Source organism: Cololabis saira, chromosome 8 (genome assembly GCF_033807715.1).
Source record: "Cololabis saira isolate AMF1-May2022 chromosome 8, fColSai1.1, whole genome shotgun sequence".
NCBI lineage: Eukaryota > Metazoa > Chordata > Actinopteri > Beloniformes > Belonidae > Cololabis > Cololabis saira.
In genome coordinates this window covers 27,889,142-27,913,117 of record NC_084594.1, presented here as the reverse complement: position 1 = coordinate 27,913,117, position 23,976 = coordinate 27,889,142, and the positions used below count along the sequence as shown (strand labels likewise).

Genomic DNA, 23,976 nt, shown 5'->3' with positions numbered 1-23,976 from the left:
GGTCTACTAATACTTTTACTTGTTTATTTGACGAACATTTATGATAACTGAGCTCAAACCAAAGTAGGATTTTCCAATTAAATTTGGTTATATACAATTCTTTCCAGAGTTTTTGTTAAAAAAATCACAAATATGACATATGTGCCTGTAAAATAAACTCAGTAATACGTTTATATAATATAAGTTCAAACTTATATCTATATACGTTTGAAGATCTCACATTGGCTGGTAAACATCTAGTGTTACCACATTTACCAGTTTGAGTGACAAGTAATGAATGAAAACCAGCGTTGGAGCAGACGTCTACGTGATCGCCATCCCCTCACTTACAGCCCCGTGTCACTACCAGGCAACGAGACAGGCCAGGATCATTCACAAGGATAAAGACAAAAACAAAAGAAAGGGTTTTCTTGCTGTCTTATTTAGGGAAAACAAAAAAAAGATCAAGTGAACTGTAGCAGACAAAAAGACAAAGCCAAACATGTTTTTTTGGTATATCTTCATTTCCATGACACAACAGTCCTTAGTGAGGTAGACTATAACAGGTAAAGAATTAGAAACAATACTCCTTTAACTGGCATGTGTAAATGACATGAAATAAATACTTCCATGTTTGATCTCTTCAAAATGAGGTAGAAATGGTTACAGAGAATGCAAAAGAGACAACTTAAGTAGAAGTTTGACTTTGACTCCACATCTTTCCCTGAATCAGACTCGCACCGAGGAAATTTAACAAGTTGTTTCAGCACGTAGGTTCGTGTTTTTGGCATTGAAGAGCATTTATTTGTTGTTGGTAAGCGCTTGGAAACTTGAAAAATAGGGGTTAAGAGTACATTATCGTTTCCCTAACATTTCTATTTCTCCCTCAGATTATTAAATCAATAATGAAAGTCCATTTTTCACACTTAACCGCATTGTGACTAAGTATACGTTTTATGAATGGTTATATTTTCCAAATACTTTGTCATAACCCTGAATTACAGATGCTGCAATTCAGACTAATTGTCTAACTCTAGTATGAGTTTGGAGTTTGGTTTTGCGACAACCCTTAAACTACAGCAAACTTCAGCAGCTTCTGCAGGGCTGCTATTGTGGGACTATAAAGCTGCAATGTGGTGAAAGAGAAAACAACGTTTAGAGCTGTGACTGTTCATATCTCCTGACAGTGGATGCAGTCAGTTTATATTTCAGGTTGGAAATCAATTTGAACCTGTCTGACTCATGATTTTAAAATACTGACATGAGAACTGTGCTCTTTATTAAGACATTTCATAGAAGAGTTCCTGCAGCATGTATAGATCTTTAATACGCGAGTGTCTATTTACGAGGAGTGCTTTCTTTAGACAGTCTGTCCGCAAAACCATGTCCCTATCACTAACTAAACTAACACTTAACATGTCATTCATTTTTCCACCAAAACCTATAAGAGAATAACATCTATACATGAAGAAAATATGTTTCATATAACTAAAAACATCACTGATTTACATTATGACATGTATTGTCCTTTAAGAAAAAAAAAAGATCTGAATTACATTCAACATTTCGTGCATGGTACAAAAACTTCAAGTTTTCCGAAACAAAGAAGCTGGCTAAATGGTGTTTGTGTGAGCGTGTGCGTGTATATTTTATACTATTGAAGGCCTTGTAAGTTCATGGTTTCCCTGAAGTTTCCGCCATGGCTCCATTTCATTAATCTTACTCCATAAAGCTCTTGACCAACACCCTAAGGTCATTACATACATTCTTGTTTTATCATTCAGAGGTAACAATAGTCTTCCTGAGTATTTCAATAACACAAGTATAAATCATCCTTCTGAGAGGCAAAAGTAAAGAGAATGCATATTCAAAAGAAAAAAGATAAAGTAAATTTTAGCAGATAAGCAGGCAAATCTTCTCAAAGAATGTGATGTTGAGCTTAAATCGTTCGAGGCACTGACTCTGAAACACTCCACTGCAACTCACATGCCTCTCTGTCTGCATTCAGAACACGACGACCAACAGCCTTTATGCACCTTCAAACTGCTGCGAGTACATTTTAGCCGTACGCAGACCTCTGTTTGGTTGCTTTGTTTTTGATTTTTATATTCACTCGTTTTAAATATTAAAGACAAGGCATAAGCTGGGCCAAGTATTACAGTATTCGCATACTCAAAACATTTAGCAGAAATCTGCATGTAAACGCGCTTAGAAGAGGATCTGCATATACTTGTATAACTGTGATCTTGCAAACACTAAATATTCATTTTAAAATACATAAAATCTGAGATTCTTTCTTTGCAATAAAATGCAGAGACGTAAAATTTAAAGGGCGGCTTCATTAACACTTCCATGTTGTCAGTTGATAAGCAGCTTGATATGTATAAAGTGGACAAAAAAACAAATGCTCAGCAGTGAGAAAGGTTGAGCAGAGAAGGCAGGGTAGAGGAAAGAAACTAGATAAAGAACAAGATCAAGAGAACAATATAAAAAAAGGAAAGAGGGAAACATTCATCTCTCAAGGCCAAGTAACTCATCAAGCCTTGTATTCAGCTGTGTCGCAGTGATTGTGCTAAAGTAGTATGGCAATCTTACCATTTCAGTTATTGCTCTTTTTCTTTTTGGTCAGTTAATGATTTTTTGTGGTGTGATAGAACATTGCAGTCAAAAGGCCTTTTAACATTTATCATGGCCACAAATAATTACACCAACTTCTAAAACAGCAATGCTGCAGCGCTGCTGCCACAGTAGCAGACAGGAAATAAATAGGATCCTGAGAGAAACAGACACTCATACATTTAGACCGTCTTCATATTATCTATGTAGAGAATGCCTCCACCTGACTTGTAAGACTTATCTCAACCTTGGAGGGGTAGATGCTCCTGTGAATCTTTGGAAAAACGTGAACGATGGAATTGCTAAATGTGTCTTGTGCCCTCGTGTGTTTGCTGGGGAGATTACACTTTCTACACACAAATCCAGTGCTACTCCAACTGCAACTCCATGTGGCTTAAGAACTGTGGTTGGTTTTTAGGGAGCGAGGAATCCTCTCAAATGCTGCCCGGGGACAGTCAGCGTCCGCCAGCGGGGTCCTCGGCTTGTGAGTGAGATGCAGGTATCTTCATCGACATCCTCTGCTGCTGAGGGAAGTTGTGTTCCCCCGACACGTTCTCACCTGAGAGACCTGACGGCGGGCTGTAGTCCCCGACTCCACCATAAGGGGGAGATATTAGAGACTTTCCAGGTTTGTAGGCTTCTGGGTCTGAGGCCGAGCCCCCGATATCATAGCCGTTGCCGTGCCCGTTACCGTTACCTTTGCCGTGGCTGTTTCCATGGCCGTTGCTGTACTTTCTGTAGCGTCCTTCCACCTCTGCCCCTTCTTGTTCATCATCCGTCATCTCAAAGGCCTTGCGTTTCAGTTGCACCCCTGCGTCAGAGCTCACTCCGAGGTTGTGAGCGGTGTAGCTGTAATTTGCCCCCACCATGGTGGGCCTAGGGGCCAGAGGAGTGGGAGCACTAATGCCAGAGGGCAGGTAGGAGGCACTGGGATGGCTGTATCCTGATGACAGGCTAGTTTGGGGGTAGCACCCTGGTGGGTAGTTGTAGACAGGAGTGCTGGCACTATAACTGGGGACTAGGGTGGGTGTGGCCTGTAAGGAGTGTAGGGGGGCAGGTGGAAGTGCTGCGGTGGGCTGAGGGCAATATCCTGAAGTCAGGTAGGTGCTGTTGTAGGCGGGAGGGTATTCCTGAGTTGACGGGGCATTGCAGGAGCCAGCACCACTGTAGCCTGGCTCTGAGGCCAAGTTACTGCTTACTACAGTTACACTTCCTGTGGCTGGGATCCCCGCGGAGGCAGACCCCACCTTGGTGCCATTTAGAGTCTCCAGTCCAGGATAGCATTCCATGCCCTGGCCCAAAGCCCAGGGCTCAGACTCAGTTTTTAGGAAAGTCCCCGGCTCTGAGTAAGGCCCTGTAGCAGGGCGTTCATAGGACAGCTCCAGGCCGGAGTACTTCTCAGCATAGCGTTTAAGCAGAGAAGAAGCAGTTAGGGCTGATATGTCATCACTGGCCCAGGGATAACTTGCAGGGGCATAGCCGCGGCGAGATGCAGTAGTGTAGGGCTCGTGTTTGTGGGCCGAGGAGGGTGATGTGGTCGACGTGACATCTAGGTGCTGCTCAGGCCACTGAGATAAAGGGGCAGCGTGCTCCGGAGACCAGTGCATCTTCAACAGACCTGACAGAAACAAGACCACAGGAGTTAACTCAGACAAATAAACAATGACAATTGAAACTAGGGCTGTTCGATTTTGCCCAAAAATAAAATCTCGATTTTTTTCTCTCAAAATCCGATTTTCGATTACGATTATTTTGTGAATTGACAAAAGGCAAAGAAATTATTTCAAATATGCTGTTTTTTTATTGAACATTTGCCCCATTGGGCTTTAAGTGCAAACTTTGCTCTTATTAAACCAAAAATGAATGAATAAAGTGCAAAACTCTGTAAAATAAGTTGAAAAAAAGTTTTAAAAAATATAATAAAATATAAAGTTTTATCTCTGAAAAAAAAATCAGCAAATCAGCACTTGCAAACATACAGTAAGTTATATTAACAATTAAATAAAACAAGACATTTTCTAATTAAACTAAACTGGGTCTTTGCATGCTAAATAATAATGCAACCCATGAAGGAGGTAGAGGTGTGTAATGTCAGTCATTACATTTGCTATTCACATTTGCAAGTTTTTTGCAAGGAACACGAGCCGGTCTACCGCATCTGACTTGAGGGATGCCCGGTGGCATGTTACAACGCCCCCTCCTACACTAAAGAGCCTCTCCGATGGGGCACTTGTCGCAGGTATTGAGAGGTATTTCCATCAATCATTAATATGTGTGCAGACAAGGTTAAAAAAAAATTAAAAAATTTTTAAAAAAGTGAAAAATCGATTTTACGATTTTCACATTTTAACATCGTTCTAATTACATAATCGCGATTACGATTTAAAATCGATTAATCGAACAGCACTAATTGAAACTACCATCTTTTGTTGTTGTTTTTTTCCCAAACTCTCTTGAAAGATCATTTTGTGTGTTTTGATAATAACCTCCCCAGAATTTTGTCAGTGTTTGGCCCATGCTCTTTTCCAGGCAGGGGACAACTGTTCCTAATCTTTATAAGAAGCCGCCAACATAGCCCCCAGCCTGGTCTCCACGGCGATAAGCCTCTATTAGCCTGCGTGCTACTCTCCACTTTTTCCTTCTCTCACATTGGATCCATTGTTGTCTCTCTGTGAGTCGCTTAGTCCACAAAGCCACCCCCACCAAGCGTGTGATCTAATTCGGTCCAAACCTTAGGGGTCTCCTGGACATGGGGGATAGTGGGTGGGGTCACAGTTCTTTTCCTCAGTATTTCACAGGCACTAGACCAGAACTTCGATGAACACTGCTTCTAGTGTAAGGACTGATTTAGCAGGCAGAAAAGTCAGATTTCATTTGTTACGCATAATCATACACGTACATTTCCACCGAAGTAATCCACTGGTTTAGTGGCTGAGGGCTTGCCTTTTTAAACTGGCATTAGGCTGACATTCCAGGCATTGCAGAGTATTATTAAACTGTCCTGACCCCAGGCCTGGGCCAGAGGGGCTTCCCTGCTGCAGCACGAGATAAAGGAGGATGCTTCTGCAATATTTCCTTCGTATGGGGGAACAGATTATTTCTGTACTGTTTCTTTGTAGTTTATTTCAGCTCATTTTGATGCAAATCTGTGCAGAAGGACAGGCTTTATACTAAGCATTAGTAAGCCACAAACTGTGATGATATAGAATTTTGAGTTACCTAAAAGTTTAAACTAGTATCAATCTACCGGTAATGATTTGAAAGAAAATTTACAAGCAGAAACTGAGAGGGGGAAAAAATTCCCAAACCCCACTAATATGTTTAAATTTACAACAAATTTATAAATTTACAACAATATCATGTGAAAAAAAAATCAACATGATGAATGTTGGAGAGAAAGAAAGAAAAAAAATTGTGTTCTCAAAACTGGCCTGAATGAAAATATTACAAAAATTGCCGTACTTTTTATTCTGCTGATAGATAAGTAGTACCATCTCTATTCAAGATTATGTATTTATTTGACCAGGAAAAGCAGTAGCTATACCAACAGCAGAAGCTTTTATTTTCTCTCACACATGCACATACTCTCATGCACGGTCTTGACCTGTCTGCATTTGTGGATTATACCAGGTTGTGTCACATGTTCACAAGGACCACCAGATGGGACTCTAAATGGTCCACATGTTGATCCCTAAATCAAATGATCCCTCAGCCCAATAATCCCTCTCATCCAATCCAGGGATCGCAGGCCTCTCGACCAGCAGTAGCTCCACCCTGGCTCGGAGAAATCCCCATGCTCCTGGGAATTCCAGCAAGCCACAAAAACATTAAAAGGCTTTTTTTCCCACTGGTGCACACGCATTTATGTAAAATCCGTCATTAAAACCAAAACCGCCCTGATGAAAAATGTGAATGATTATTAATTATACTATACCTAGAATGAAAATGATCTTGTTCAGTGACAAAAGGCAGATGTTTTTCGTTGTCTGGACATCATGGATAGCTTTCCACATACTACTTTAGTGCAAGATAAATGCAGCTGGCTATGAGCTTTGAGCTTTTCACAAATATCTTGTAGGAAAATATGAATACTATTTTAAATGAGTTCAAATATACAGCCAGCTGCCTTCATTTTTCTGTACTAGCTGACCAAACAAAGCAGACCATGGTTTTCAGGATTGATGCATTAAAGGTAGGGTAGGGCATTCTAAGTCTAGCACCAGTGGGAGAGGGAGGGACGAGCTAGCTCACTCTGTTGTTGTTATTTTGTTCAAATATCAACATACGGGTTGTCATCCAGAAATTGCTTACCCACTTTAAATTAAGAAAGTTTTAATGAATTTCAACAGAACCGAAATAGTATGCGGAGGTGACTCAAAGAAATACTTTTTGTAAAACTATTATAACACAACAAAAAATATTAACCTGAAATTAAGCATAAAATAGTCTCTTTTAAAACAGACACTAGTGGTACACACTTTGCACTTTAATAATGTAAAATACAGCTTTTGTATATCATTTAATTAATTCTGGTTACAAGACAATAAAGATACTCTATTCTAAAACTTGAAACCAAGGCGTTATAAAAATGAATATAGTCATTTTGTACCAAAAGTAAAGGGCCTTAAACTGCCAAAGCACCAATCATCGTTGATATGCAATAATCTACGGCTGTAACAGACTCACAGTCAAAAAGCATCAAAAGCTGCCATGAAATATGAATCTGTACATTTTTCCTACATGACATTGTTGGGGGACTAAAGTCCAGTCCTTCATTATCAGTGTGCTGGGCAAAAGGGATTGCTGGTGGTCCATCTGAAAACAATCCCATAATTAAGTAGATATTAGTGCTAGAAGAGCTGTGTTTGGGGTCATAAATGGCTTAATTGACATGAGTAGGGGTTAACAGCAGTAACTGACAAGCAGTATAAATGAGAGCATGAGGCCATGAGGGCCATTCACCGGCCAGCTCAAATTGCATACTAATTGTTTTGATTCCCGACCGTTGGTTTGCTGCCGTTATTTGGTGGAACAGACAATAACAAAGTGTCCTGTGTTAGAGAACTTAAATTAGTTATTAAACTAACATACCTTCAAAGGGTTTATGGTTTTAGCACATTTTATAGAAGATGTTTGGATTAAGAATTAAGATACTGTATTTTCCGGACCATTGGGCGCACCAATAAAACGCATGATAGAACATATATAAAACCAAACAAAACAGTCAGGTGAGTCTAACTTTATTCAACTCATTCACAATAATTCAGAATATCGTTCAGTTGTAACAAATACAGAAAAATACACTCACAATTAAATCATTATTCTTCCACAAATCCACGAATAAAAAGTGGCGGAGGTAAGCGTAGTACTACGTCCTGTTCCCTGATTGGTTCATCGTTGCCACCAATAGCGGACACCTAAACTTAGTGTGAGGTTGGAACAACGTAGTATTCCAACATTTATAATTGGATTATGGATATAGATTTGAAAATTGGGTTTACTCTAAAAAGCTAACATTGACTTGACGTCTAATTATAGTCAGGGGAAGAGAACTAAACTCCATTTATAGGAAAAAAGGATGTCAAAAGTTGCTTTGCATGTGTCAGTTTATTACTGATTATTCTAAATTGTTAATATAAGATGGACGAGTCCATTGGTTTTTGGACTCTGATTTTAAGCCTGCACTGTCACTTTAACATGAAGTCTTTAAGGCTGCCAGCTAAGCTAAGGAGAGGGACTGTCAGGGTGCATTTGTAATTCACATTAACTGTTATATTATGCCAATTACCATATTTTTCGCACTATAAGGCACATTTAAAAATCCTTAAATTTTCTCAAAAATCGGCAGTGCGCCCTATAGTTAGGTGCTCCTTATGTATGAATTTTGTTGTGCTTACTGACCTCAAACCAATTTTATGTGGCACACTGCGCTCATAAATCTGTTAAAATGTTTTAGTGTGACTTTGGTAGTGACAAAGCCGCTCCGCTTGATTGACTGCCGGACCATTCAGCTGACACATTAAAGTTGGTCCTTAGTTGGATACGGGTTGCAACGTCAGACAATGTTAGATAACTAATTATGTAGTGCTGGCAAGCAACCATCATCCACCATCTAGTCAATGTTACCTTACAATAAAATCTGACTGCAACTGTCAAAAATCTAGACCTATATAAAATTGATGAGCCTTGACACAATCAATCTGGACATCACAGTTGCCAAGAGATGCACAATCAAAATGAGCAGACAGATACTCACTGTTCATGCTGACCGCTGGCACGAGCCAACTTTTTACTGCTTTACGCCCTGTCTTCACCAGATGGTTTATAATCCGGCCAAGACATATTTGAGCTCAGTAATTTGCGTCTGGAGTCATCATCAAAACTCGGCACAGGAATGTGAAAACTCAACAGATGGAAAGATCACACAGAGATCAGAAGCTGGAAGAGTGAATAGTAGGGTCTAGATGGGTCAGGGACCAGACTGAGGAAACCAGACTAATGATGGATTAGAGCACATAAGGCTTACGGACGCGTAAGGGCTTCGTGACAATCTGACAAAAGCAATAAGATTTAACTTCTCTTTGACCATGCTCCCTCAGGAAGCACTTGTTGATATGAAGAATTTTCTATTCTTAACATTATGTAACAATTTGATATAAACTTAAGTTTTGTTAAAGAATGATTGTGTGACAATATAAAACACTGACAGTTTTCCAGTATAAACAGACGTAAATCCAGACGTGATATTTGTGAAACAGGGAAAAGTGATAAGCTCAAAACCGTAATTAATTATTTCATGTTTCCTTCGCGGTAGCATTTGTTTGGCTTATCAACAACGATGAAAGCCAAGCTGGTGTGGCGCAACGACAGCTTCCCACAACCATTCATCAGAACCCTCAGACGAAAGACCATAGAAACAACACAACTACGTTACATGTGATACACTGATACTACACAGTTTTTATAAGTGTTAGCTCTCACTTACTTGGTAGCTGTTGTGTTCCTTAAATCCTCCAATGACACACAACACTAACCCAAAACAATAATGTCCCCTGGTAGTGACTTCCTGGCATGGGAGTGTTTGCTTTGTATCTGAATTCCCACTGACTTCCACTAAAGCCCCTTTCAGGCCAGTTAAAGAAAGGGAAAAAAACCCACTAACAAACAAAAACATCTGTCTTTTGTCTTCAGGGTAAAGGCTATGATCAGTATTCATGTTCATGTCAGATGACTCTGCAGAAGCGCTCGGTTATTTGTGCTGTGTCAGTACGGCACAAATAAGTTCTAAAAACACACTTTCGCGTTTGCAGCATCTTCAGTGCATGCTTTCCCAAAAAATTAACCAATTAACTAACCTTTCGCTTTAGGAACTTTAGTTGGGTTTTTTTCTGTCACTGTGAATGTCTGTTCAACCACTTTTGTAATTTAACCATCTTTCTAATGTTCTCACATTTTTCTAGATTGCTGTGAAGGGACACTGTTCATCTTCTCCATGACACACAGTTTATCTAATTTTATTTTATTAGCAACTCACAATGCTTTTGTATTGCACACCATACATTTTTAAAGCTGACTGGTATTTATGATTACCAGAGCTAACAGTATCAACAACCACCAGCTGGTGATATTAAAATATTAAAATTCGGATGTTTGGAATAAGTGCCGGCAGTCAGTCAAAGGTTAGTTTGTATTGCTACTAGACTGGTGCAAAACTTAATTATCACATAAAAACCTGTAACCTGGAAGTGCATTTCTTTTTTTAATTGTCAAATGTTGCAACAACCTTTTTGTCCTTTCATGAAGTGTTTTTTTTTCTTCAGATGTGTCAACAATCTAGTTTAGCACATTTTCACCATGGACTGTATATAACAAAGGCTGAAGCATTAGGTCACGTGACCCATTGGTCTCTGAAGACAGGTTTTGGTTAATACAAATGGTACCGTGACAAATGCAGATGAAGAAGTGATAGCAGCTAGCCATTGGCTGAGCGAACTGTCAATCAATCATCAGAAATAAATGTAAAGCTTTATATAAAATCTCCTGGTGTGGTAAAAAAAAGTCACACCATTCAGGGTTGTCATGGATCTGAAATCAAACGATTGAGACCAAAACAGTTTTTAGAACCAGGCTGTAAATATGATTATTTTTGCTCTAAAGTTGGACATTTTAACATGGAGGTCAATGGAGATTGTCTCAGTTCAGCAGCCAGCCCCCAGCGGCCAGTCAGGGAATACATTTTAGTTCCTCATGAGATGGTTGGCACAGTTTCAGAGTTGTCGCTCTTTTTTTTTTTTCGGAAATCCATGTAGTGTTATGCCATTTGATACCTGTGTTTCTTCCAAGAAAGTTCAACTATTTTGAAACTTCCATTGCAAACTACACAGTTAAACTGAAGCACCAAACCAAGAATGACATTTGGAAGCACATGACGCCATCTCATTTGAAATGAATGAGGGGTGTGAGCGTATGTGTGAATCTCTCCAAACTGGTTAGACAAGTACTTGACCCGCATTCCACTCACTGGCACCCTTAAACCGTAGACGTCATTACTGAGAAAATGACACCATTACACTAAAAAAGACTAGCCTTCAAGCAGTTTTATGTTTTTGTAACATTTGGACTCATATACATTCTTGCATTTTGATCAGTAACTATAACTATATAGATCAATCTACTTTCAAACTGTTTTCTCCAGCTCTCGCTGATTTTCCACTGTGCAAAAACAACTGGGAAGGTTTACAAATAGCTAAAATTGCCCTGAAAGTTTCCAGCGCACCAGGTACAGTCATGTTGTTTTTGGCAAATGTCGCTTTTCACAAGAATACCATCCATATAGCATACTAACCTTTATATAGACGTTATTTTGTTCGATTTATCCGCGTTGATTTAACTATGGATAAAAGCAACAATATGTTTCAGCTATATTCAAGAATTGGTCAGAGATGGGATAGCCCTTTTTAAGTCTGGCAATAAGCTATAGCCCTATGATAAAGCTGGCGCAAGACACAAGGTCTGGCGTACACCGTAAAATCTCAAATGGCACATTTTCATATCAACATTTGCAAAAAAAAACAACATTTTTATTCTTTTTATTATTATTTCTAATATTATTTTGTGAGACGGATTTGCTGAAAATGTAGGGCGGCATGCTAGGGGTGCCTAGGACTGTTACACAATACTGTATCACTTTCAACACAGGTCTACACTCCTACAGTAACAGTAACAGATAGACACGCTCGTATAAACAATGGGTTTACATGGGTTTATGGGTTAATACTCACATGTTTAGAAGAATCCAACGGGTCATGCTATTAATACATAAAAGTGATGCTCCACCAATGGGACAGGAATCAGTAATAGTGGATACTCAGGCTAACACACAAACATACACACTATAAGAAAAAATATGCAGTACTTTTGGTGATTGAGTCTTTAAACTTGCTCATGTGGCTCGAATGCTCTGAATCATGTGAGATATACACCCTGGCACCCTGGCACCCTGGGGGGACGTGTCACAGATTTGACAGTGGCGGAAGCATGTGATGGTGTGTATGTTTTATGTGAAGAAATGTTATGGGGGATCCCCTGCTAGCCCATCAGTATGCGATCACACCTCTCGAAAAGCACATTAACAGTTAAACCTTGCTTTGTCTTTTTGAGATGGTTACAATTGTGACAGGTTTTAATTTAAAATGTTTTTCTGTATCATAAATGTGAAAATACCATGCATTTCAATTTGTGCAATCTTACTGATATGGCTTATGATGCAGCTGAAGGCACTGAGGCAGGACACGGTGCAGCAGAGCGGGTAAATACAGCCTGCACTCGATCAAAGCCTGGCCCGCCAGACCCGTTCACTTCCCAATAAATCCCTGCCCTGCAATCGGTCTGCTACCTCGCTCATTCACAGCCATTTCCACTGGAACAGAACCCACCAGAACACCTGAAATGGGACGATGGTGGGCTCGACTCGTTCAGGAGCATTCAAGAACCAGTATTCAAAAGATCGAAACTGGCTGCAGAATGGTTAACAACCCTTTGATCCAACATGTTTTTACTGCTAAACCAATAACAGCCATCCCATCTCCACTGCATTTCATTTTAAACCTTTTTTTTTTGTACATCAATCTGGTAATTGTCCTGGCTACGTCACATGCTTCATTTCTCTGATTGGTTGTAAGCCTGTCAATTGATGTTAGGGGGACTGTTTCTTCTGCATCCATTGGTGCTGCAAAAAAAATCTAAAACTCAATCCAGTCATCCACAGGCTCCACTAAAACCAATTTCTTTCACAGTCACTATTTGAATTTTTTTCTTTATTAACTAAAGTTTTACTCGGACAAGGATACAAAGTTCATGTTTTGTGTGCATCCGTGGAGGCTAGTTTTACTCTGGTCCACTGCATGGTCAGTCGGAGTAATTAGGGGTTAATAGGATGGAAGTGCAAGTGGGGGAAGGGACTAACTGGGATGGGATTTGGGGGTTGTGAAGCACCGGGGATGGCTAGTGGGTTGGATGGGGAGTGGAAACAAAAATCACCCTTCTGTAGCTGAGGGGTCTCTGTTGGCGCTTTGACTCCACTCACAATAAACAAAGAGATCCCCTGAAGACGGACGGACAATCGGAAATACACACGCACGCACACGTGCACACATGCATGCACAAACGGCAGCAGAAGTACACTCCCACATTGTGGTTTCTATGCAATGTTCAGCCTCAGCTGGCCAACAGGCAGAGGGACTCGTGGTCATCTATCGGCTGAGTCAAGCTGCTGGAATGTGAAGAATCTAACCTGAGATCTATTTACAAGGCACATATACTTTCCATACACTCAACACACATTGTTCATTGCCAACTTCAGAGAAAGGAGGGAAAAAATGATAGTGTTATATATATATAGTGTAAGCTTACGTACAGTGTTTATAAATGACCCCTTTAGCCCTTTTTGAGTGATTTGTGTTAGAAGTTGGTCACAACTCTCATAAGATGAGTATAAACTGGCTGTGTCCGAACATATGGACAACTAACACAAACACATCCTTCACACAGTATATGTAGTCTTTGCTAACAGGGTAAATGAGGGCTGGATTGTTATGTAAGCAGCAACCATGGGCTTAAGACACAAGTCAGTAGCCCCTTTCACACAGCCAGTTCGAGGCGGGAACGTTGCGCCTTTAAGCCGCCTCGCTGTTCTGTGTGAAAGTCACGGAGGCGGAATGGGGGGGCCAAGTGGCCCCACCAATAAGCCGGCAGCGGAGGTAGTCACAGAGCCGAAACGGGGTCTGTGTGAATGACACAGCCGGCATGCCGGCATGCCACTAGACGCTGACGCTGTCGTCACGCCTCTGATTGCGGAACGCCGGCATGCTGTGTGAATTTACAGACGGGAGCGGCGTTATGCCGGCGTTGTATGGTTCTGTGTGAACCAACAAAGGCGGCGTATTGGCAGGACTTCTTTACACCAATATTGCGGAATCTCTGTGTGAAAGGGGCTAGTGTGAAGGAGAGAAGACCCTTCCCTTCCTTTTTACCTTCCCTTCCCCCCTTTCTTCTGGTCCGCACAGCCCACCAGGCCACCATGCACTAAACAAATACTGTACCACATGAAATTCAGGCTCTACACACGTCTCTGCAGCGCAGTCTCAAAGTCAAATGTGAAGTCAGCGTGACCTTGGGTCAGAGGCCACCATGTACACGTTTACTGTATCCTTAAACACCGATTAGAAACTAGTTTGAATCACTTTGGTATTTGATGCAATCTTGATTGTTTAAATTCTTTTTTTTCTTCTTCTGTCCTTGAGCCTCCCTCTCCTTCCCACTTCTCTTGTGCCGTGCAGTAAAGACGTGACTGTGTCCCAGCCTGTGTGGTCAGCGCCACCCTCCCCCACTCCTTCACATGTGGTCGAGGCTGGCCAGGCCCCCTCTCCGCTTATTGTGTCCACTCATATATCAGGCTGCAGCTGACCGGTCCCCTCCTCACGTCTTCTCCATCTGTCCTTCAACCTGCTCTTTCTCCGTCTGAACGACGCACATCTTTACCACGACTCCTAATGAGGGTCTGAGGTTTGCCGCAATTTGCTTAACAGGCTTTCGCGATTACCACGGAGGACAGATCCTTGTGCGGTTGCAAGCAGAGGGCCATGTTTATTTGGCCCACTATTCAAGACTAATGAGAGGCTGTTGACACCAAGTTACTAACGGTCTGACTCTCATTACCAGAACTGCATCACCCTGGTAACTGGCAAACTAAAAAGGGCTAAAACGACTCATCACTCTCATGACGTCACATTATCATCATTATGCGGAGCCCCTTAATGAGGTGTGGGTGGCCGTGATTACATGTTTACTTATTTGCTTCAACGTTGACCTGAAATGTGTTAGTATGAGAGGTTTGATCCAAAAGAAAGAGAAGAAAAAGAGCCAACTTAAGGAAGTATTTAGTCAAGTAGGAGGAAAACTAGCATGATACTGTGAGCAACCTTGAGGAAGGAATGTGGCAGATGAACGTTAAAGGTAAAACTTCTATCTGCTCGGACAACTCCCTCATTCTTCCTAAAACGCTGCAGAAGACAGAAAGGAGCTTCAAAGACGAAACTGTGTGTCTGCTTCTGAATACAAAAACACGTGGAAGGAAATCCCCATTGCATTATTCCAAACAGGTTAGTGCTGTAATCCTGTTAAAGCTCGGCCAAATCAATAACCCAGCCGGTCAATATGAGAATATTCTGAAGCCTGGTTAGGAAGCTTCTCATGATTAGCACATGCAGCAAATTAGAAGGGAAGAGTCTGTTTTTAAACACATGCATGGTGATCATTCTTAAAACAATGACTGTCTTAAGACTATTTATGTCTTAATTATCTTTCATCAATGAAAAAAACTAACACATATTCTGCTTTACTGCACAACATGTTGGTGTCGTTCCAGACAGACGAGAAAATGTGGTTTTTCAGTGCTGTTTGTTGAAACAAACGGTGGCCTGTGGCCCAGTCACTCGGAGAGGTTATAAAAACGGCGACTGAACACTTTCTGCCCTAAATTCCCCAAAGCAAAGCCCGGAGACTCAGCTGTTAAAGCCATTAGCATATCTGTCTTCTCAACATGACTTCTCAGTAAACCCCCCTCTCCTCCTCCCAGGAGCTCACTTCCCTCGATGCAGCCACAGGAGATGGACAAAAGAAGAGCCAGGAGAAAAAGAATGTGTACAGGAAAACAGAGTCAGCACAAGTTGGCACAAGGACTCAACCGTCCAGCCAATGTAGTTACATGAATTTAAGAAGGAAAAAAAAAAGAAAAAAAGAGGGACATACTGTATGGGGTGACAGGACTGAGCATTCTGCAGGCCTGGCCTCAGGTGAGGAGGAGAGGCCCAGGTCCACCTGGTATCAGCGAGGGCCCAGCTGCATGCTGCGAGGCCTTTCTGGGTGACTGATGGCTCGGCTAGTGACTTGCCTCCTGTACGGCTCCATAGTTCATCTCACACCGCCCTGACACACTTCCAGCTGAAGAGAGCAAACGGACACAATCAGGGTTGCTAGATTGTCTTTTAATTGTTTTTATTAATCATTATTTTTTTAGAACACTTATAAATCAATCATGTACACAAAATGAAATATATGCCTTCTTGCTTGCAGATCCTGTATTCAAGTTCTGATGAAAAAGATTGGTGATTTTTGATTTATTTTTAAATCTATATTAAGAGTTAAGCGTGCACTCTGCTGTAGTACCAGTTCTTGTTTTTCCATGTGTTTACTGCCTGCATGTGCGCGCACAAACCCTCAACATACTGACACAGCACAGGCTTCACCTCCTGCTCCAAAACCAGCCAGGAGGGTTTAAGTTTGAAATTCTTTACAGCGTTTCAACACCGCGACTATGAACCTCAACAGCGAGCGGAACTTTGGACCTGGTCCTGCACAAGGACCTTGGTGTCTCCCACACGCATTTGGGAAGGAGATTAATGATTGCTTGCAGAGAGCCGATGGACCAACTGGACATTAGGAAAGGCTGATTTATGGTTCCGCGTTACACTAACGCAGAGCCTACGGCGTAGGGTCTGCGTCGATTTAACGCGGAACCATAAATCAGCCTTAAAACGAGTGTTACATTGTGTGTGCATGAAAAGAAGAAAACTTAATAGAGAAAAAAAAACGTAATTATCAAGTAAACTTAATAGAGAAAAACATGCATTGAAGGATATGTTGCACAAAAAAAAAAAAGACAGGACACTCAAAATGGACAGGAATGTGCAAGAAACAGCAGAAATCTTGGCATTATTGTTAAAATAGTGTGTTCAGAACAAGGAAATGCTGCACTCACCTGACCATGCCTGGATGTGCTCGGTTAGTGCGTCCATGCGGGAAGTAAATCCACTATTCCAGAAAGTACAACATCACGGGAATCCGATGAAAACGGGATTGTGGTTGTGTGTGTGTGTGTGTGTGTGGAGGGGGCTCTCTCTCTCTCTCTCTCTCTCTCTCTCTCTCTCTCTCTCTCTCTCTCTCTCTCTCTCTCTCTCTCTCTCTCTCTCTCTTATGGGACCCTATCCTCTTTCTCCTTCACTCCCTCCCTCCCCCTCTGGCTCTCCCTCGCCTGGTGACACACACACGTCCCCTCCCCCAACCAAGCCCCCCCCCCCCACCACCACACACACACACACACACACACACACACACACACACACACACACACACACACACACACACACACACACACACACCTCCTCCACAAACCCCTCCCTCCCCCTCTCTCTTTTGTTCAAACTATTTCAGCAGGAAGGGAAAGAGGAGAGAAAAAGTGACCAATCATGCAGTTCAGAGAGGAGCCTATTTCCCCTCGCTGCGCGTGTAGATGTACATGATTAGTTTTTGCATGAATACACTCTCATGTGGCCTTATTTGCATGATTGAAAAGTCTTCACCACGACAAATGGCCATATTTGAGACACATGAAACAGAGAAAAAAGGAGAGAATTTTCCCCTTCACTAGACACATCAGAAGTTTGGTTATTATCAATGGCTGCTATTGATCTGGTACATTGATCTGAGTTTTGTTAGGAGGGTGGGGTTGAAAATACCATGTCAATATTGCCTAATGCCTGTGGTACCCCATCCCCCCACACACTGCACACACACACACACACACACACACACACACACACACACACACACACACACACACACACACACACACACACACACACACACACACACACACACACACACACACACACACACGCACACACACACTATCCTGCAAAGTTGTATGAACAGCAGAAAATGACCAGAACCGTGCCCTCAAACCTCTGACTAAGAGGGTAAATCTCTTCACCTGTAATTTAGGGGCCACCATCATAATGTATCAACGTCATGCTTTTCCTGAAACAATGTCTCGTGCTTCTAAATCTGCACTGCTGCAGGCGGCGTGAACACAGCAAGACAGCTGTATCGCTCTGCATGGACAAGCTTGTCTACTCCTCATGTTACCATGCTGGAAACACTCAAGGACCTGCAGGACACACTCCTTTCTGCTTTGCACCCACTTCGGATCCAAACACACACGCTTAGTCACACGTTTGACATGTGTGGGCTGCATCGCTTGGGGGGGGGGGGGGGGGGTTCTTAATTCCATGTAATTACTGTGTTGTAACTTCAATTTTTTACCTATCCTAAGTTCCTAAGTCACTTTTGTACAGACTCAAACCTCATTTTGTAAATTTCCGGTCTACATTTTATTTTACTGTTTATACTTTTTATTGTTTATACATTTAATTTAATTTTATCTCGTACATATTGCTTTTATAATTGTATTGTGTTGCACCAATCACCATAACAAATTCCTTGTGTGAAAACTTGGCAATAAACCCTTTTCTGATTCTGATTCTGATTCTGATTCTGATGAGACTTTCCCATATCATACTTACATTGCTACTTAGGGTCAGCACTGAACAATGATCTGAGAAAAGTGAGGGGTAACATGTCCCCCGATAATATAAGTGTGAGGAGAACCTTGTTTTAACACCTTTTATTGGGAGACTGAGATGGAGTGATGCCCAGCACAGCCGTCAGCTGTCTCTGCCTTTGGGCCCTGAAAGAAAAAAACACTTGCTTTTCATGGAAAAACCGTCCTAAATGTGCTACAGGTTGGGCTGTACTTTTGTTTTGCACTGAGCACAAGAGAAGCTCTACAATTCTGTTCTACAATGTATAATGAAAATAAAAGGCATTAAATTCAATTCAATCGTTTTCACTGCATGCAAGGTAAGCTGCTTGAAACGTTCTCGCTGCCGGAGTCAAAGCCCCAAGATGTGATCTCTTTTCATCAAACGCCCTCACATGTCAGTTCTGAGCAGATCACAGGGAGAAGTGATGAGACAAAGGCCAGAAGGTGGACTTTTCACAGCTGAGCATAAAGGTGAGGCTGTCAGCAAGTTGAAGGGGCCGCTATTTCATTACAATTCGGCTATAAAACGACACAAATCTACACAGGAAGACAGATTTCCACACGCCCACCAAAAAGGCCATAGTAGAAATTGGACATGGTAACTTCAACCCTGTGCTGCTTTGGTCCTGTGGGTGGGATAGGTCACATGATAGCACCCCAGAGAAGCTCAGCTGTTAGCTACTCTAATTCTGTCTCAAGCAGCTGAGCACTGACCCACTGCTCCACTGAACTGTCCCCGCTGAGATATAAGGTGTGTGTGTGTGTGTGTGTGTGTGTGTGTGTGTGTGTGTGTGTGTGTGTGTGTGTGTGTGTGTGTGTGTGTGTGTGTGTGTGTGTGTGTGTGTGTGTACATGAGGATGTTTGGAGAAGGGAGTTTAGTCAACGGTAAAAAAAAAAAGAAAGCTCTTTCTTTCGGCCACAAAGCACAACATACACCTAAACAAATGTGATTTCCACAAGCACATTCGCACGTGATGTGAGGGGTCAGTTATGAGGCAGAGACACCAACAAGCCAAGAGAAAGGGCAAAACAGGAAAAGGAAATCTTAGGGAAAAGAGGAGGAAATGTGTGGACTGTGGGTATCGTCTCTCACAGGCGATGCCAGTGTTAGTCCAGTACTGTCCTTGGATTTAACTGCTTGTCGTGTTTATAAATTGCCTAAAAAAAAAGACACAATTCTCCACTGGTCAGTTTGAACAGAGGAAGCTCTTTGGGTGGTTAAATGTTGTCAAGAATTAAGATATGATTCAAATTTGTGATGATTCCCACACCTGAGTGACTGAACATTTCCACCGGCATAAAACTCAACAACATGTGGCCTGCATGACCAAAGTCAAGGGTGAAAAAAAGAGAGCAAAGGCTACCCTCTTCCTGCTCCAAGATGCTGCATATCACGGAATTTAAAAACGACCATCTGGTCGTTGCCAGGTTTTAAATAAATAAATGTAAATTGGAAAGCACCATTTGTTTTATCACATCATGTCATTATATATTTAACAAAAATGGATAACTAATGTGGAAACTTTGTTCCAAAAACTAATTTCTTGTGGTTCAGTAGCTTCTGATCGCCTTTAGCAGCAATAGCTTTAAGTAATTGTTTTTCTGTATGTTGATGCAAATCTCTAAAATCTTTGCGGAGGAATTTTCTTCCCAACATTACTTCAGTTCTTTGGGGTTTGGAAGATATTTGTGTGAGCCCAGTTTCATAAGGTCTCTGCACAACAGCTATAGCCGAGCCAGTAAAATCTGTCAGAACAGTTTATTATACAGAGAAGGTCTCAGTGAACGACAAGGTTTTCAGATCCTGGAGCTGCAAAACAAGCCCAAATCATCCCCCCTTCAGCACCATTCTCCGAAGTTATGAGTAATTACGTTGATATTCTGTTTCATTTCCATTTGACACGACAACCAAATAGTTTGATCAGATTTGTCCCAAAAAACTATTTTGTAGTTTCGTCAGATACAACTTATCACCTTGTGCTGTCCTGCCATGCTTGTATTCAACTCATTTTGTAAAAACAAAAAAGGCATGACTGGAAATAAAGATAAATAAGCTAAATGTAAGAGATAAAATTACTAAAAACACACAAAAGTAACTGACAAATTAACATCTACTGTATAGCAACAAAATCAAGAAGTCATAATATGAAAGAAATGTTACTAGTAGTAAACACAAAACCCAGTAAGGTAAATATCAGCTCTTTCCAATAAGCTCTAACCATAGAAATTGGAGATAACGTTGTCACATGAGACAAACTGTCGTAGAGCAGATATTTCAGATGTCTGATATTACACATTCATGCCCCGGAGCATTTTGACTGTTTCCCACCTCCTTGAGAGCATCACTGAAGAGCAGAAAAGCTCACTGACGTGTCCAACACAAATGTATGTCGACACCACAAACCCTCATGTTTATGTTCTGTTTTGCCATCAAGTGGGTAATGTCGGTTTTACTCGTCTCAAAGCCACAAAAGTCTGTTCAGGATTAAATTACATGACGTTTCCAACTATAATATTTTTGAAAAGGCAGTAAATATCTACTACAGGCTTTTATTGTTAAATCAACAAGAACAAAAAGGAAATAAATTGCACACTGTAATGCTGAGCAGAGTCGCTCCAAATAGGAAGTGCTGGACAAAAGAGGATTGTGACTCATATTGTTTTTGATCTTATCAGCAGGACAGCTGAAAAATCATGGGTATAAGGCAATGTTCAAACAGTGACTGCACGACAGCCACACACACACACACACACACACACACACACACACACACACACACACACACACACACACACACACACACACACACACACACACACACACACACACACACACACACACACACACACACACATGCAGCCAAATGCTCCATGTTTGAGTGGCTTATTGTTCCCCGGGACACAGAGGGCACAATATCCAACTCTGGTAATAGAGGTTAGATTAATTGCTGACAAATCTGTATTCAGCAGTTCCCTTTCTCTCAGCTTGACAGATTTATGACAGAGATTGATGGAGAGGAGGGACGAGCTGAGAGCCGCTTCTGTTCAGCTGAAAGGAGGACACTAGTTCAATGAGTCAAAGGAAAGCTAGGGAAGAAGGGGAAAATATGAACAGGAATGTTTTGGCTGCATCATACTCATAAACAATTTTATTGTCGGTCATGTGAGTGACACAATCTACGTCAGCTGAAAAGTTTACGAGTGTATTGGAAAGAATGTATTCAAAACAGTATTCTGACGGCCAAACAAAGCAAGAAGCGATGACGTTAACGATGGCTGCGTTCCATTCTCATGTGTCAATTTCAAGTGTCATGCTGGAGTGTCGCTTTCACGGCAGATTTACACAAAACAGACATGTAGTTCAAACTCTCTGTTAATAGTTTGCTTTCTCTTCTGCTGCAGGTCTGCTTTGAAAATCTTTGAGCAGAAATGGCTAATAGATGAAAGCAAAAGAGAGTCACATTCAAATGCTAAACCGGCACTTGGGAAACTTAATCAAAGCTCCCAGTAGCTTTTCATTTGAACCAGTCTTTCAGAAAAAAGTGCCTTCCAGCTCCAGCTTTTTTTTCAGCCTCCTCTTCAAAGAGCAAAGAAAACTTGGTTATAGTGACTTACATCCCACACTAAAGACATCAGGAGGATATAACTGGATCTATATGTCATAAATGCCCAAACAGCTGATTTGAAATGACACAGGGGGATAATTATGGTGAATATTCTGAATAAGAAGCTTTTTTTATGTGGGGGATCAAATGCCGTTTAAAGTGTCCCTCTGAATCTGCTGATCCATGGATTGAGTGCATGAGATAAAAAACATGTTAAATGTCCTGTCCACCTCCCTCCCTCCACCTGATCACAAACTGAGACATGTCTTGTAGGTGAAGGCAGCAGCCCGCCAGCTGCTTGTAATCAGGACCATTTGGGAGGGAGGATCACATGACACCCTAAAGGCACACATGCATTCTAGATATGCACATGCAGAGCGCAGTGCATCTTTAACCCCAAACCCCTTCCCACAGGCTATTCCTTTGCAGTCAGGATCACCTCCAGATGTGGATAGTGTTCTCACCTCGGGATAAAAACTCAGGGAGGAGTTTCAGCAGTGGATGGGTCAGCATAGTCTAATAAAAATGAGGGTTAGTAGAGGGGGCAGCAGCCTATGTATTGCTCACAATCTCAGTGGTGCGAGGGTTAGGGTTTTTTTTTCTTTTAAAGTGATGTAACAGCTTTGAATGAAAATATATGTGAGTCATCATATTCTGAATCTACTGAAAACCAGGGGTTCTGATGCCCCCTAGCGGAGCAACGGGTTAACTACAACCCTTAACAGAACATGGAGTCACCACTTTTGGAGGATGCTCATTCACATATACTACATGTTTTACATCGCAGAAGAAAAAAGTTACAAACAGGACAAAAAATATTATATTTATCAGCGGAACATTCAGACTTTTGCAATATACATCCAAGAAAGTAATTGGAGTAAACTTCTGTAATTAATAGATAAAGCTTTTGTACAGATTTTGTACTTTGTTGCACTTCCTCTGTTTTTCTTTTACGACAACTTGAACCCTTGGAGGTATTAACTTCAATAATGAAAAACTATTTTCTTCATTGATCAGGATATCACAATCGGAAATGTCAAAGACAAAATGTTCAGACATGACTTTGATTCATATCTTTGATTATGTTTTTTCTCCTGCCTAATAAAACACCTTAATGAGTCACGAGCCATCCATCCACTCCAGGGGTTGTAAATAAGCAAACATACATGAAAACAGAATATCTCTTTCATTCATATCAACTCAATGACGCAAGAAATCAAACAACAATTTTATTACATTTTTAGTTGCTATTTATTTTCCATATTTTCAGAATCAAGTAATAAATTACATATGCATATAAAACATGTATATTTATTTTTCCCCAGACAATTCATTCAGTGGCTGAAAAGACAAGGCATCACACTTTCTATGGCTCCAAAAAGACTATAAATAAGGTTCCTGCAGTAAAGGTGCTGACCTTCAGGGAGGTCAGCTCCCACTTCATCCTCTCACACACTTCTCCTGTTCTGTCACCTTGCCCTTGAAAAACACACACATTTCATAATACACTGCATTTTTTAGAAGGACGTAGTGTCAGACATTGCACAGATTTCACTGTTACACACATGAAAATGAGGAGAGATTTAGTGAAATCATCCGAAATGGCACTCAGAAACAATGCTTTTTTGAAAACATAAACATCATTAGTAGCTCTCATTAACCCTCATTACTAACAATAGGAACATATGTTACGCCAGGCACAGATGTAATGTCAATTTATTTACACGTCTATCTAAATGTATGACCATATATGCAGTCAATCTGCAATATAATGAACTGATTTTACTGTATATTTAACATACATTCACACTGACATTAATGAGTTTAAGACACATA

General features: G+C 41.2%; 1 protein-coding gene across 2 annotated transcripts; it reads right to left on the bottom strand.

The window, feature by feature from the left end:
• Positions 1-504: 504 nt before the first annotated feature.
• On the bottom strand, positions 505-17,039 carry si:dkey-195m11.8 (fidgetin). Of its 2 annotated transcripts, XM_061728597.1 has the most exons (3): positions 16,913-17,039; positions 15,904-16,095; positions 505-4,213 (listed from the first exon to the last, which is right to left on the bottom strand). In XM_061728597.1, exons 2-3 carry the CDS (start codon positions 15,926-15,928, stop codon positions 3,051-3,053), a joined length of 1,188 nt encoding a protein of 395 aa, XP_061584581.1. In that variant the 5' UTR covers positions 15,929-16,095; positions 16,913-17,039; the 3' UTR covers positions 505-3,050. The 2 variants fall into 2 exon arrangements, with proteins under 2 accessions (XP_061584581.1, XP_061584582.1); XM_061728598.1 differs by lacking the exons at positions 15,904-16,095; positions 16,913-17,039 and adding an exon at positions 8,852-9,100.
• Positions 17,040-23,976: the final 6,937 nt, after the last annotated feature.

Coding starts and splice junctions, on each gene's coding strand:
- si:dkey-195m11.8 (XM_061728597.1), bottom strand. CDS start 15,928: ATGCTCAGTCCTGTCACCCCATACA. Junction 4,214..15,903: donor CAGTCCTGTCACCCCATACA/GTATGTCCCTCT, acceptor TGTTTCTGTCAG/GTCTGTTGAAGATGCACTGG.